This window comes from Emys orbicularis, chromosome 10 (genome assembly GCF_028017835.1).
Source record: "Emys orbicularis isolate rEmyOrb1 chromosome 10, rEmyOrb1.hap1, whole genome shotgun sequence".
Lineage (NCBI taxonomy): Eukaryota > Metazoa > Chordata > Testudines > Emydidae > Emys > Emys orbicularis.
Window position 1 is genome coordinate 6,594,964 of NC_088692.1, and position 15,725 is coordinate 6,610,688.

The 15,725-nt window shown below is 38.7% G+C and overlaps 1 protein-coding gene across 1 annotated transcript in view; it reads right to left on the reverse strand.

Annotated features, from left to right (window-relative positions):
- The window catches only part of EPN2 (epsin 2), a 34,854-nt gene extending 22,565 nt beyond the window's left edge, over positions 1 to 12,289 (reverse strand). The window contains 2 exon segments of the mRNA XM_065412224.1: positions 9,316 to 9,318; positions 11,653 to 12,289. Coding sequence (XP_065268296.1) covers positions 9,316 to 9,318; positions 11,653 to 12,247 — 598 coding nt within the window. The 5' untranslated portion in view covers positions 12,248 to 12,289.
- Between the last annotated feature and the right edge of the window lie 3,436 nt (positions 12,290 to 15,725).

The following is a 15,725-nucleotide window of genomic DNA, read 5'->3' on the forward strand; positions in this document are numbered from 1 at the left end:
TCAGCACGCCATTTCCACTGCATTCCAAATCTAAAGGAGCGATGGATGAATTGAATACCTGAACTATATACTCTGACCCTGTACTGATCCTTCGACTTCCAAACCAGTCAGCCAGGCCCACTACTTTGAATTCTAACCATATCTACATTATTTAACCATTGCAACCTCTGCCAATCTTACTACTTTCTCAGACCTCTTCTCCATATATCCAAGTTTTGTCTGCTTCAAAAGTACCCTTTACTCCCAAAAAACAAGGCCAAAAGAATCTTACACATGGGAAGAACCTCCAGTCTTCTACAGATCTTAGCATGCCAATCACTAATCGAGATCTCCACTCTTCATTACACATTTCAACACTCAGCTATACATGTACTCAGCTGAATTTCAGGGGAGTTGCATACTTACATCCCTACTTTTGGAGATAACATAATTCCTCAAGATCATTGGTTTTCAACCCTTTTTCAGTCGCGGGTGCCTAAAAGGTTTCGAATGGAAGTGCAGACCTCTTTGGAAATCTTAGGCATAGTTTGCAGATCCCCAGGGGCCCATGGGCCACAGGTTGAAAACCAATGCTCTAGAAAGCCAAAAGATCTGAAGTGCTCTGAAAATATAAAAGGCTCCAAAATGTTGCCAAGTGAACGAATGGCAAAGGGGAAGCAAAAAAGATACTAAGTAAATAACCAGCTTCATTCTTAATCACAACGTCATTCTTGCTTTTTTCTTTAGCTCTCAGCTTCTGCCTTTTGATGTGCTGCCTGCGCTTTCTTTTGGTTCTCTGGGGATGCCTTGGTAAAGAAGCGAGTCATGCACTGCAACCTCTGCCGCTCTCAAGTTTATATTTGGGCTCTGTTAAATATAGCATGCCAAACAATTGCAGCTGCCACGGAAGATCCTGACAAAAGAAGCAGTCTGAGATAGCATGGGCCTATCCTGTTAAGGGCTTTGCAGCCCGGTACCAGTATCCTACCAGTGGCTTTGGTGACAAGCAGGGAAACCTGTGAGTAGCATTAGTGTAGTGTGTCGTCTTGAGAATTTTTTTTAAATGTAATACAAGGAAGCTGCAGCTTCCTTGTAAACCTCTAATACAATCACAGGTAGAGTGAATTACAATAGTCAGCCCGGAGTAGCTGGATACTGTCCCAGCAGGCACGGGGGAAATGGAGTGTTCTTGCTACCCAAAGATGGAAAGCCACTCTTGATGCCCAACATCAGCACAGAGCCCAGCAAGGTTTGGCGGCACGCTATCTTGAACTTGGACAGCATCATATGCCCATGGATAGTCCTCAAAATGCTTCTCTTCTAACTAGCATCAGTCCAGCCTATCCTGTGATCATTTTAAACCAGCTGTTCCTCATCCAGGCTTTTATTTCCTTCATGTATCATGACAGACAGAAGACAGTTCTGTCTAGGCTGCAGGTAAAGGACAAAAAATGCTGAGTGCTGCTGATTTCATAGCCCTACATAGCTCATGTCTTGTCTTCTCACAACTGCCTCCAAAGGTGGAATATAGGTGTTAAACAGCAGCAGTGACAGGGGCATCAACACGGCTCTGGGATCCGAAGGAACGAATGTAGGCAGATTATTAGTACAGGAAAGTGACAAGGAAAATACAATTTTTTTTCTCCATACTACATAGACTATTAAACCCTTTCTACATTGCAGATGAAAGTATACTAGCAATGACTGCTGTCAGCAAGAATCTAGCTGGGCTTCCCTGAATATTGTGCACAATGATTTTTCCCCTCTACAAGTGTTCTTAATCTGTGCTATAGAATATCGGGGGGGGGGGAGGGGCGGGAGCTGTTGCTAGCATGGCTTTAAAATTATGTGGATGGGGCTCATTACGTTAAACTCCTTTATTATTCTCCCCATTTCCCCTAGGAAAGGGATTCTTAGAGCTTGTGTTCGTAGTAATTCCAGCTTGTAGGGGCATACAAGTTGCAATATCCCAACTATTTCCACACTAAAAGCTTCAAGAATGAGTGGAAGAAATTCACTCAACTCTCCCCCTCCTCCCATTTCCTCCTATCTCTGAAAAAATGTGCTAAAGAATGACAATCTTGCCTTATACCTCACTGTTCCCAATAGTGACCAGTATTCAGCAGTGCCAGGAACTGAACACAACTCTTAACAAGATTAAGCCATATAAAATGGCCTAAACATCTTTTAGAAGTTTCAGTAATTCAGCATATTTGCTTTTATTATTTTTAAATTAAAATTGCATTTTGGAGTTCCCAAAGTTATTTTGTCTAATTGAAATTCTCAGCTGTGCTTCCTATTAAACACTGATGAAAATTTAACATCTTTAATTAACCCATGTGAGGTGCTTATAATGGCCATCAGCACATTTTTCATCAAAGAATTAAAATAAAGTGCACCGGTGTTATTTAGTATTGACTTTTCTGTCCAGCAACTCCACTTTTAAATTCCTGCATTATCAGAACTGTCCCTGTATATCAGCTGGTTACTGCATAATATGTTTTAGTTGCAAGGATCCAATATAAAGGTTATTGCCTTAGTAACAGTATCTCTGCCACACAAAGAATCTCTTATACCAAAGCACATGACCATTAACTCAGATGTTTATGTAAGATGGAACTGAATAGATCAATTCTGACCTGTTAAGCTCTGCTTTGTTACTGCTTTGAGCATTTTCAGATTCAGGCATCTCTAGGCCACATGGAAACAACTGTGTGGGATATTTGCGGTTACAGTGATAAATGCCATTGTCCTGCTCTCTCACCAAGTCTATCTACAGTATAAAGAAATAATTTCCAACTTCAGTTAATCACTAAAGCAGGATTCTGTTCTATCATCTGTCTTTATTACCAGCTATGACGTCTTTCATACGTATTTACTGATCATTTATTATATTTTGGCTATACCTAAAAGCCAGCTGGAGAACCCCAAAGGTTTCAGTTAATATATTAGAGTAAACAGACAGACCTACATTGATGTAAACAATAACACTGCTGACACTAGTAGAAAATCAGCCACAGCATAAAAATAGGTCTAGCATTTTCACCCAAATACTTAGACTACAATTTTTGGAAAGCATCTCTATACCAAGCCATTTTATATGCTATGGGGAAGAGAGTCTGGTCTCTACCCCACTGCCCCAGGCACTCACTTCACGGTCTAGCTTGATTGTAAAGTCAATGGTATCTTCTGTGATAGTTTCTATGATCTACACATCATAGCAATGCCTATCATGTAAAGAAAGGAGAGGGGGACTAATGCAAGACTAAAAATTGTATAATACCACCTGTGCATCATCCTACAAACGGACACCAACCCAGTAGTAGCCATACACAGATACTGTATGCTAGTCTAATCAGACAGCAATCAGGTAAACAGAATAAAGAGGAAGTGATACTTCCAAAGAACCAATATCTAATCTCTCCAACTGTGAAATGTAGCATACAAATAGTACGTTCTACGAGTTAATTTATATTCCATGAGTCTATTGGTATAAAAGGGTATTTCAATGCCAGGAGGGGAATTATGGCACGTAATAAAGTAATGTGTGAAGAAGTCAGATTTACTGCACAGTGTCTTCATAATCAACTTTGGACGTCCTCATTCCAGTTAGTGATTGATAGGAGAATAACTGATTTTATGGGTTAACCTTGAAACTTCTCTCATTCAGTATTCAATTTAGTTTTTGATCACTAAAAAAAGAGTCATCCACCAAATAGCTCAAACCTGAGACCAGTACACACCCGTCAGCCTTTTTTCAGTTACTGTGGCTCATGAAATACTAACATCCTATCTTTTTTTTGTAAAAATACACCTACACGGATACATAGATTTAAAGCGTCACTTCTCTGCTTTGCAAAAAAATTAATAGTTGTTATCCGGTCCATTCTGAGAAACTGGTAACTTAAAGTGCATTTTGAAAATCATCTAATATTGAACAGATCCCTACAACTTGTTTCAATTAAGTAGTGATTTTTGTATCAGTTCTTTAATCCCCCCTTAGCCATATCTTGAGAGAGGGGTTTAAAGCATTTATTGTTATTGAAAAGTTTGATTACAGTAACAATATTCATCTTTGTTTTTCGTTCCTGTGGTACACGAAGTAATATATAAGGGATAATTAAATCAAGTTGTCTGTTAGGCATCACTTTTTAAGACTACACACTACATAATGAGTGGGGTCCCACAGGGATCAGTTCTGGGTCCGGTTCTGTTCAAGATCTTCATCAATGATTTAGATAGTGGCATACAGAGTACACTTATAAAGTTTGCAGACGATACCAAGGTAGGAGAGGTTGCAAGTGCTTTGGATGATAGGATTAAAATTCAAAATGATTTGGACAAACTGGAGAAATGGTCTGAAGTAAATAAGATGAAATTCAGTAAGGACAAATACAAAGTACTCCACTTTGGAAGGAACAATCAGTTGCACACATACAAAATGGGAAATGACTGCCTAGGAAGGAGTACTGTGGAAAGGGATCTGGGGGTCATAGTGGATCACAAGCTAAATATGAGTCAACAATGTAACACTGTTGCAAAAAAAGCAAACATCATTCTGGGATGTATTAGCAGGAGTGTTGTAAGCAAGACACGAGAAGTAATTCTTCTGCTCTACTCTGTGCTGATACAGCCTCAGTTGGAGTATTGTGTCCAGTTCTGGGCACCACATTTCAGGAAAGATGTGGACAAGTTGGAGAAAGTCCAGAGAAGAGCAACAAAAATGACTAAAGGTCTAGAAACATGACCTATGAGGGAAGATTGAAAAATTTGGGTTTGGTTGGGCTGGGCTGAAGAAGAAAAGCCTGAGAGGGGAGATGATAATAGTTTTCAAGAACATAAAAGGTTGCTACAAGGAGGAGGGAGAAAAATTGTTCTCCTTAATCTCTGAGGATAGGACAAGAAGCAATTGGCTTAAATTGTAGCAAGGGTGGTTTAGGTTGGACATTAGGAAAAAATTCCTGTCAGGGTTGTTAAGCACTGGAATAAATTGCCCAGGAAGGTTGTGGGATCTCCATCATTGCAGATTTTTAAGAGCAGGTTAGACAAACACCTGTCAGGGATGGTCTAGATCAGTGGCTTTCAAACTTTTCTTTTTACTGGTGATCCCTTATAAATTAAAAACACTTTTTATATATTTAACACCATTATAAATGCTGGAGGCAAAGCAGGGTTTGGGGTGGAGGCTGACAGCTCGCGACCCCCCCATGTAATAACCTTGCGACCCCCAGAGGGGTCCCAACCCCCAGTTTGAGAACCCCTGGTCTAGATGATACTTAGTCCTGCCATGAGTGCAGAGGAGTGGACTAGATGACCTCTCGAGGTCCCTTCCAGTCCTGCGATTCTATGACATGTCAATGGAGATACACAGCCCAAGAAAATAAATGAGCTCTTCACACCCCCTTGGACTAATTAGAGTTGTTCACATGCTGGTCCATTTTCCTCACTACTTTATATGCTCTGACTTTGCTAGAACACCAGGGATGAATTTGGCCTGGTGATGCTTTAGCATAGGACACAGGAAAAAACCTTACAAACAGGAGTATTCTGAATTTCCTTTGGTGAGAAGTCCAATTAATTAATTCTATTGACATTCTCTCTATATTGAGTCAGAGAGAAAAGGCTGAATTGGAAGAGCAAAAACTGAAAATCAAAACATTTCATATGACTAACAGGCAATGTTAAAACTAAACAGATTTCAGACTTAAACACACATCTAAGATTACTTAGGAAAACTCTTAAAACAATCTTAAGACAGCTCCAAATTTTGCAAACTTTAGAAATGCTCTTTTTAGGACATCTTTCCTGTCACACTCTCTTCATTAAAAATTGGACTGTAAAACAGAATTCTAAATTCTCATTTAGGAGACCCATTTACTGCCTCAAGGCGAGAGGGTTCTTTGAAACCGGGGCACCATGCGCACATCATGTTGTCCATCTAGTCTGCTCTGTTCACATGGGCCGTGCCAGGGTGTTAAAACATGTAAGAAGCCTGCTCTGCAAGTGCTTCAGAGAGCAGGATTTTTGTCCATTGTGACACACTGCCTAGTACAGATAGGCAAGGGGAAAGTACAGGAAGCATACCTGGATACAATCAAAATGAAGCAGGGTACACCTCGTCTTGGGCCTAACACCGTAGTGTCCTTTAAAAGGAAGACAAAGTTTATTTCATTCATGGGGCAAGATGGGAAAGGAAAGAAAGAGCAGCTTTGTTTCAGAGTTCCTTTTGGCTACCAGCCCAACTAACTATAATACAGATATAATATTCTCCATAAAAATCAAGCAATTGGCTTCTCTTCTCTGTTTCTTCCCTCCACTTCTATGAATTTTCTGAGGCCTCTTAAAACGTTTCACACACACCTGATCATGCCTTGTACCTCCTGCTGCAGCCTGCTGTGCTTCCTGAGTAGCCACAGCAGATTGACAATGACAATCCTGGGAAGCTGTGATGATGAAAAGACATAATGTGATTCTCAGTTGCTGCTGGGAGTGGGAGGGAAGGAAAAGGGGGCTAGTTTGAGACAAAAGAAAGGCCTGACTCCCTACACACCTGTGCAACTTCTTGAGTCCTTCAGCAGCAGCTGGAGTGCCACACTGAAACAGACCAACATTGTTTCACTCTTATTCTGCTGAGGACTGGTTGATACCAGTGCAATCCCAGAATAATGCAGGATTCCTGCAGTCTGATGTCTAATTTAGGCTCCTGTTTAAGGTGAATATTAAAAACATTGCTACATTGGAATGGTTGGTGGTTTCAGTCAAATTCTTAGAGAATAGGTTTCCGTATCAAACACCATCACCACTGACACTCATAATTGTGTTTTGTATTAGGAACGCTATTCCATTTATCAGCAAGAAAGCTATGTACTGAACTGATCAGTACATTTCTCACAGAAATTTTAAAATGACATACCTAAATTGGGCACCCAGATCCATAGTCACCATAAAAAACTGAACTGATTTTCACACACAGCTTCCAATCACTTCAATTTCCTGGACTAAACTTTCCTTCTCACCCCTAGAGGTGGCCCACTGGGTCAGGAATGAGGCACATTGGTGGGTGAGGTGTCACAGGTAACTGTGCATCAAGATGCAGCTTTGGTTTCCAGTGCTATCAATCCAGCACTAAATCAAGAGCATTAAATTAACTTGAAATAAAGTAAAATTTTGATATAAGATTTCACATAACTCACTTCAGCATATATTTAAGATTTTAAAGTTTACCATTTTTTAAGCAACTGCCCAAAACCTGAAAATTATCAGATGATTTAAAACTAGAAGGCAGCAAATCATCTTTGGTATCAAGGCAGGATCTGTCAACATGATTGCCTTTTTTTAAAAAGTTTTACACTACATTGCTGGGCTTAATTTGCAGGTGACTTTACTAGGAATTAAAGCAGCAAAAACGTTCATACTAACTGCTGTTATACACTGGTATAATTTCTAAGCACTGATTAAAGAGTGCATGAGATTGTCTTATATTGGGCAGACACCCATCTAATGGCAAAAGCGACATCACAAAATTTAAACATCCTCAAATAAGGAATAAAGCTTTTTTGGAAGAAGTGATCAAGTTCACATGCTGTTAACTTGATGTTAATAGGAACATATATTAGCAATATCAGATAAAGAATTGAGAATGGTAGATTCAGAATTATTTTAGTGTGAAGTAAAATCATTTAAATGTCAGTATCTCCACAGTAGCTGGGAATTAGAGCTCAAGTCTGGTGTTATTTTAAAACTCAGAATTTGAGCTACAATTAAATAGTTAAGAGTTTAAACAGGATATCAGGAATTTTCCAAGAAATGGAAATGTTACAGATGGTAAGTAGAGAAGCATTAACAGTGACTGCAAAATAAGACTATTTGCAAGAACATTTTGTGTTGAAAATAATCTTCCAATTATAAATTTCCAATTACAAATACAAACATTTGAACACCTCTCCTTTGGTGCCATGTAATCCCACCATTGTAACCCTGAGGCAGCACCTCACAGATGCCATGCTTATTCGGCCTTTTCCATCCCATTCCCATTGCTGCTATTGCTATTCCACCGCCTGTCTGTCTCCTGCCAGTCAAGCAATTTTATTTATTTAACAACACACATTTGACATCACAGTACTAAGCTCTTACTGTTTACCATTTGTAGATCACCTAATGCTTTACATCTATGGCTAAGCATCATCATCCCAGTTTTACATATGGAGAAACTGAGGCAGGAAGGTTAAGTGACCAACGCAATGTCATATATTAAGTCAATGACAGAACTGAGAATAGAACCCCGGTTTCCACCACCAGATCTGGAGCACTGTCCACTGGACCCCACTGCCCCTGTTTTCATGACTACTCCCACATAAAACTGACAAGAGAGCCCTTTTAAGATCACTTTCATGAAACTCATCTCTCACAAAACCAGAATTATAAGTGTATAAGCCCCATCACAATAAACTTCATCTCAAGTAAAAGGAACGTACACAAAAAGCATCTGATTAAAAATTCAGAGGTATTACCCAGAATTCCTCTACGTTGTCTAGCAAGAATGAAGCAAAATATTATCTACAAATCCTCCAAGACAATTACTCAAGGAACGAATCCCAACTGTCTCTTTACACTAACACTGCTAGATATAAGAACACACACACAAACTTCAAAAGTACAAAATATTTTGAATAGCAATAAATCAAAATACTAGTAATAAATATATGAAGAAGTGATGTAGCTATCTGTCTACCTGCACTTAAGTAGCTATGGTGGCCTTAAGCAGAAGTTTGGAACCATATAAAAATCCACCCATAGATTAATTGGCTATGTTGATGTGACCTTGCATTAAATTATAGGGGGATGTAGCAAATAAAAGTATGATATTTGCATTGGGGTGGGAGGGGAGAGGAAGGAAGCTTTTAGTATGGAGAAGTAAAATATCCTATGGCTAGATATAAGGAAAGGTTGTATAGTTTTGGGGTTCCCTAGGTGCTACTACAGTATAAAAAATTAAAAACCACCACTGTACAAACTTTTATAATATAGCACTATTTAATCAAAATGTTATTAACATGAGTTAATAATTTAATAATATTTAATGAAGGTGTAGATAAACTGTAAATTACATACATTTTCTAGAGGTAAGCCTCACATGCTAGGGTGAGAAAATGCCTTCCAATTAAATTGGCTGCCCCTGTACTCATCTCAAGCAGAGACTAGGCAGGGGGAAAAAAGATTATTTTCCTATTGGAATAGATAGTTCAGTGACTTCCTCCTAAACGTCCTTTCAAGGATATTTCTCAATAGCTTGCAAAGTGAAATGTTTACTCTTTCAATGTAGTTTGCTAGAGCTACACGCTCAGACCATATGAGAAGAAAGGATAATACGATAGACATGACTCATCTTCCTTTGAATGGTCTAAAGATGGAAACCAGGATTTTCCATTATCTTGTATTTATTTATTTTCAAGCCTAAATTAATTCTACACTAACAGAGAAGACATTAAATTTCTGGGGGGTTGGTTTTTTGCTCACACTGTAATATTCTGTGCCCCACCATACAATCTCCCACTCCCCTGGTAACAGACACCGCTGCTTTGAAATAGTTTCTGGTTCTCTGGTCATCTGTGGATGTTGCTTTGGTCTATTAAGTTGAAAGGTCTGCTCAATAAAATGCAACGAATTTGTTGTTTGGATTGTTTCAAAAAATATTTTTAATACCCAGCAAAATGTTTGATGATTAGCATTAAAGTGTTGGGGATGCTATAGCCAGAAGCTCCGGAGCTTCAAAAACTTCCTTACTAGAGGAACTCAATCAATCCTTGCTGCACAAGTGGTTCTGCAAATAAAGATGTGGAGCACTCAGGTGCACAAGTACAAGACAAATAACGATACACAGGACACTAATATTTTGTTTTGAAAGAATGACCTGAACATGGTTCTGCTATCTAGCACACAATACAATTCCTAAAACATTAAAGGAATAAGAATTCAGCAGGATACCTTCTCCTGCAGCATGACTATAGCAAAAGAAAGTTTGAACGTCTGGTACCTGGTTTAGTATGGCAAATAAAAATGTTTAAATATACCAACTAATGTATCATTTGCTGAAGAATAGAACCAAGACATTATTAACATACCGTGGTGAGGATCAATTCAATAAATCAATTAAAATTAAGAGCCATGATACTTCATCTTAATCTCCTAGCCAAGTATGGTTCAATTAGATTAGTACTCTGAAGGGAGACCTCAAAAGAAAACCTAATATCCTAGTGACACAATAAAGATGCTCTTCTTTCAGAGTCAATACTGAAACAATGCTCCAGCATGATAAAAAGAGGTACTCAGTGGTTGGATGTTCCATGGTTTGTGTTTTTTTTTTTTTTAATAAGAGGTAAAACAGAGGTTCTGAGTACTTGGGATCATTTAAGATCCCATGGTATTTTTCACAAGAAAAAAGTATTAGTTTGGTGCCTGATAAAATTCCAGTTTGGATAATGATGCTTAACGTGCTTTTCTCTGTAACTTTAAATAGATAAAGTATTTTTCATTGCCTATCCTACACTGTTGTGTAATATTGCTATGTGCTGCTAAATTGCTGCTGCCTTCCGCACAACAAGCGGGTGACACGTCATTGGCTGTTAAGGCAATTCCAGTATTTATAACTTGAGAGGTGGTAATAATTTAGGATGAAGGGCCCGACAAACGTAAGATTATTGTTATAACTGACACTTATTCAATTCACCATTGACTCTGTTATAGCACTTCAGATACTGTAAGTGTTCGTTTAACAAACAAAAAAAAGAGTTTTCTTTTAGCATTATACCACAACCACTGAGATTTCAGCCAAAGCAGCCTTCAGCAGATCATTACTTATGTTAAGAAGTGCCAAACCAGACTTCATAACACAAGTGGGCCCAAGCAGCCATACAAAGAACCCATTCCTTTGGCATTGTATTCTCATTAATTTTTAGAATGAAACAGTATTTAGTACCGATATTTGTACACCAAAAGTTGATACTATAAATGTGTATAGTGGAGAATTAAGCACTGAAGTATTGAACTGTTACAACAGTATTTGTTTAAAAGAACTGTTGAACAATGAAGTAAACTGTTATGCTCATACTAAAATAAAATAGCAACAAAATAAAAGGAAGTCTGGTCAAACTGATGGATGCAAGGGAATTCCCTGTGCTGATTTTATTAAAGTACAATTCAGAAAGAAACCTAAAAGAATGAAGTGTAAAACAAAACACACTTTTCATCACACACACCTCTCAAAATTGGAAACGTATGCAGAATATTAACTGAAAGAATCCCCTTTGCTGCTCTGCCCCAGTCAGATGTGTCATATTAAACATTGGAATCCATTCATGGAAATGGCTGGATTTCACCACCTTTGGGACAAGGTAAGTAAAAATTGTTTTATAAATCAATTTAAATCAACATATTCATCCTCTCCCCGACTAGCAATTAAGCCTAGTAATTTGTAAAGGCATTAGTACTTCCCAGAAGACCTATAGAGTTTCAATCACTGCAAAAACCCCTTGTGATCTGTACACTAATATTCTAGAAAGCTCCACTTACTCTCTCATCCAACTGCAAATCAGAATCTGAAAGGTCTGGAACAGATGTAGATTTACAGAACAAAACCACCCTCATTTTTACATGCATTTGATTATTTGTACTTACAGCCATGGTAAGATGCAGGAGAGCCTCCAGATTTGCCATATTCTTGCTCTGAATAGCTAGTGGATAGATTAGGCTGACTGGAACCTCGGCCAAATGTGATCTGGTTACTACCAACTCCAGTGGCCACCTGAGCCATACGCTCTTTGGTCTTCAGGGCTTGGGCCCTCTCTGTCTTGAGTCGCTCATCATCCTTCAGAAGAGACACCAGCTGCTTGGACTTCTCCCTTACATTGATGCCCTGGTCCTTACCATCTCGATCGATATACTGGAAGTCCTTCAGTGTTTGAATAGCAAAAATATTCTCTTTACATTGCTGTGCCACCCTCTCAGAGCCTGTTTTAATCAGGTAATCTAACAGAGTAAGGGCCTTATACACATGCCGCCAGTTTTTGCCATGGTCATTCAGCCGTTTCCAGATCATGCTCATAATTTCAGAAAAGGCTACCACATTGTAAGTCAGATCTGCTATTTCAGTCATTAAGGAACTAGAAGGACCCCAGGGGTCATTGGAAGTTGCTTCCCGAACTTTTATTTCAGCCTCTGAATAATTGTTCACAATGTTTTTCATTTGCCGTCTAATAGACGAAGTCGTCATTTTTTTCCCCTTTTAATAAGACAAACTTCAAAAACTTCAAAGAGACTAATTTTTTCCCCCCAATGCACGTTTCTGGACTGTGAAGACGCTGTATCAGTGATCAATTTGAAACAAGTTCTGCTAAGATCATTTCCTCTCTTCAAGAAAAAGGTGCAAGACACAGGAAACCATAACCTAAAAAGAAAAAGAAAAAAAAATTAGTTGTAGCTTTAATTGTGCTTTTGTGAATAAAAACATCCAACAAAATTGTCCAAAGCTTTGAAGTCAACTGAAGGTGCTGTGGAAGCAGAAAATAGAAGTACAAAAGGGGGGGTTGTGGAAGCAGAAAAAGAACTGTCAGAAAAGAACTGCAATGCATGACAGTTTGTTAGCAAGAGTCAGGCTAACTGTAGCCCTGATAACGCGAGATTTGTAGAAGCGAGGATTGTGTGAGGCGGGTGAGAAAGTACTGTGTGAGAAGTTATTGTGACCTTGTATAGATAAGGTGTAGAAGACCTTGTGTAGATAAGGTATAGGAAATATTGTATGTTGGCAAGAGTCAAAACAATTAAGAAATAAGATATCAAGATGGCTTATGTATAACAAAATCCAGCTGTCCCTCATTATTTTCTGTAATGAAAGGTATAAATGCTTGTTGTAATTAGGTATCAGAGAGAGAGACCTGCTTAGCTCTCTCCCTCTGCACAATTGTGAGAGTTAATAAAGCTTCTGACTTGCTGCACCCAAACAAAAGAGTGAGAACTCCGTTTTTCTCCGACAGTGCTTTCAAGGTCCCTAGTGCATTTTATGTGAAGAAACCCACTTTTGCTCCTTATCTCAAGACTAAGGCCGTGGCTACACTCAAAACTTCAAAGCGCTGCCGCGGGAGCGCTCCCGCAGCAGCACTTTGAAGTGCAAGTGTGGTCCCCCGCCAGCGCTAGGAGAGAGCACTCCCAGCGCTGCAGGTACTCCACCTCCAGGAGGGGATTAGTTTACAGCACTGGGAGCGCGGCTCCCAGCACTGGGGCACTGTTTACACTGGTGCTTTACAGCGCTGTAACTTGCTGCACTCAGGGGGGGTGTTTTTTCACACCCCTGAGCGAGAAAGTTGCAGCGCTGTAAAGCGCCAGTGTAGCCAAGCCCTAAGGTAAGATTAACTGCTGGAAATTCACACTATTTAAAATAAGCAATATAAATATCAAAAGTAAAAAAAGCATTAGAATATACAATAAAAAGAGCATGATTACTACTATACTCTGATTAGTTTATCGGTTGTTTTGTCACAAGCATGCACATTGACAATGAGAGAAAGCTAAGCCAAAGAAATTAGTTGTGAATTTAGTTTTGTTGTGAGGTCTATAGTAATTATCTCATAGGATCAAGTGAGCAAATTCCAGAGTCAGGTCCGGGTCCTTCAAAAGTTCTGTCTCCTGCACTCATGAGCCTCCCTCTGTTGGTTAACAATTTCAATGTTCTAGTGTAACATAGCTGTTGTGGGAACTCATGGTCATGGAGTGTGAGAATTTCCTATAAACTAATCACACTGTTTCTAAGGTATCCAGGGACAAATTCATAGGGGGCTCTGAATATCAGGGCAGACACCTTGAACTGGGTTCTATATTCAACTGGAAGCCACTGAAGAGGGGCAGCAGAAGAATGCATTCAAGGCGACATGCAAAGCTAAGCAGATCAGAGGGAAAACAGTTTGTTTACTTTGTATATTTGACAGCACTGTGTGTCTACCAGAGTCACAGTTTCTGCTGCTTGGGAGCATATTTCACATAGCACTGAGGAAGGATGTGTTTTAAATTATACGAAAATGTAATTGTAAATCCAAAATATTGTCAGGGGAACTCAAGTGTAAGCTTTATAAATGCAAAACCTTTTAAACTTTTTTGAAGATGATTAGATTTCAAATTGGCAGAGGCCCAGTTAAGCTTTACAATGCATTACTCAAGTGAACAGACATTCAGATATTTACGCTGTATGTTTACTATTAATTATATCCTTTGATTTTCAAATTTTAAAAAAAATAATTGCAATGTTTTACAAATTACAAATAAAACCAGTTTAAATACTTAAAAAACACTGATTCCATAAGGAAAAAGTTACCACACTGGCAGAACAAGGATTGTACTTTTAAAAATGTTCTCCAGCAATGTTTCTCCAGACTTGTACAAGAAACTGCACTATCAGTAACAAAAGGCGTGGGTGAGAATTAACACACTGATTGCAAGCTTAACATTACCATCATTCTTCAAATTACTATCATGCCATTTTGAAGGAAGGCAGAATTAAGTTTCAACTTAGACAACTTTTCTAAGTCAGTAATAAACGTACAACTTTATAACAGTGAAAGAACAGTACAAAAGAATATGTCCTTTCAAGATGACAATTCTCAGCAAATAAGATCAATGACAACAAGATTAATTGAGACAGATTAAAAAAATCTGTAATAATATTTATTCTTGGAAGAATTAAGATAAAAACTATTATAGTTTAAGTATTGCAGAAAATTAAGTTGGCCATAAGACCAGACCTGAAGAAAAAGCTCTGTGTAAGTTTGAAAGCTTGTCTTTCTCCAACAGAAGTTGGTCCAATAAAGATATTACCTCACCCACTTTGGCTCTCTAATAAGAGTTAAAAACAAACTTCAAATAAAATGCATCAGCATAGGGTATTCCTTTACATTTATTTAAATCCAACTCATAGGAAAAGAATTTTGATTTATCATCAGACAAACACCAGAAGGAACAGAGCTCGGTAGCAGCCTCTGGATAGGAAATAGAGATTACACTGCTCCTAGAGAAGTCTCTTCAGCTTTGCAACCCCAGAGTATGGCAGAGGAATCCCCATCTAAACATCTGAATTCCATTCCCTCCATAACTGGGGAAAAAACTGGAGAAGTTTTTGGGGGGGAAGGTTTACCAGAAGATATCAATGAAGCCAATAGCTCAGCCGCATTCAGAAAAGGCTTGGATATTTACATGGATAACAAGAACAATGTTATGTAAAAATCCAAGAGGTAAGTAATGAAACAGCAACAAGAAGCAACTTCAACTACCTACATATAAACTGGCAGTGTCACAAATGGACACGGTTTGGAAAAATAATTTCAACATCCATAGCTGAACCACTAAGTAAGAGCAACCACAGCATAATTAAGTTCAAGACCCTTGGAGGAGGATTCATATAAAAAAATTAGCATTGCTCTGCTAAGCTTTCGAAAGGAGAATTTCGAAGTGAAGTAGCCTTTGAAAAGACCCTTAATTATTGCTTGACTTTTATCATGTGCATAAGAAACCATGCGTCTTGACTCAAGAATGTGACCTAGACTGAAGCACCTATTTTAATGGAGAGGAAACCAAACAGTCAATCCTATGCCCTGAAACGGGCCAAGAGCAGAGCTTCCTCTGTTGAGTCACCAAGTGCTTGAACCGCAGCATAAAAGTAAAGTGTATCTGATAGTCAATCATACTAGCAGGTAGACTGATTTAGC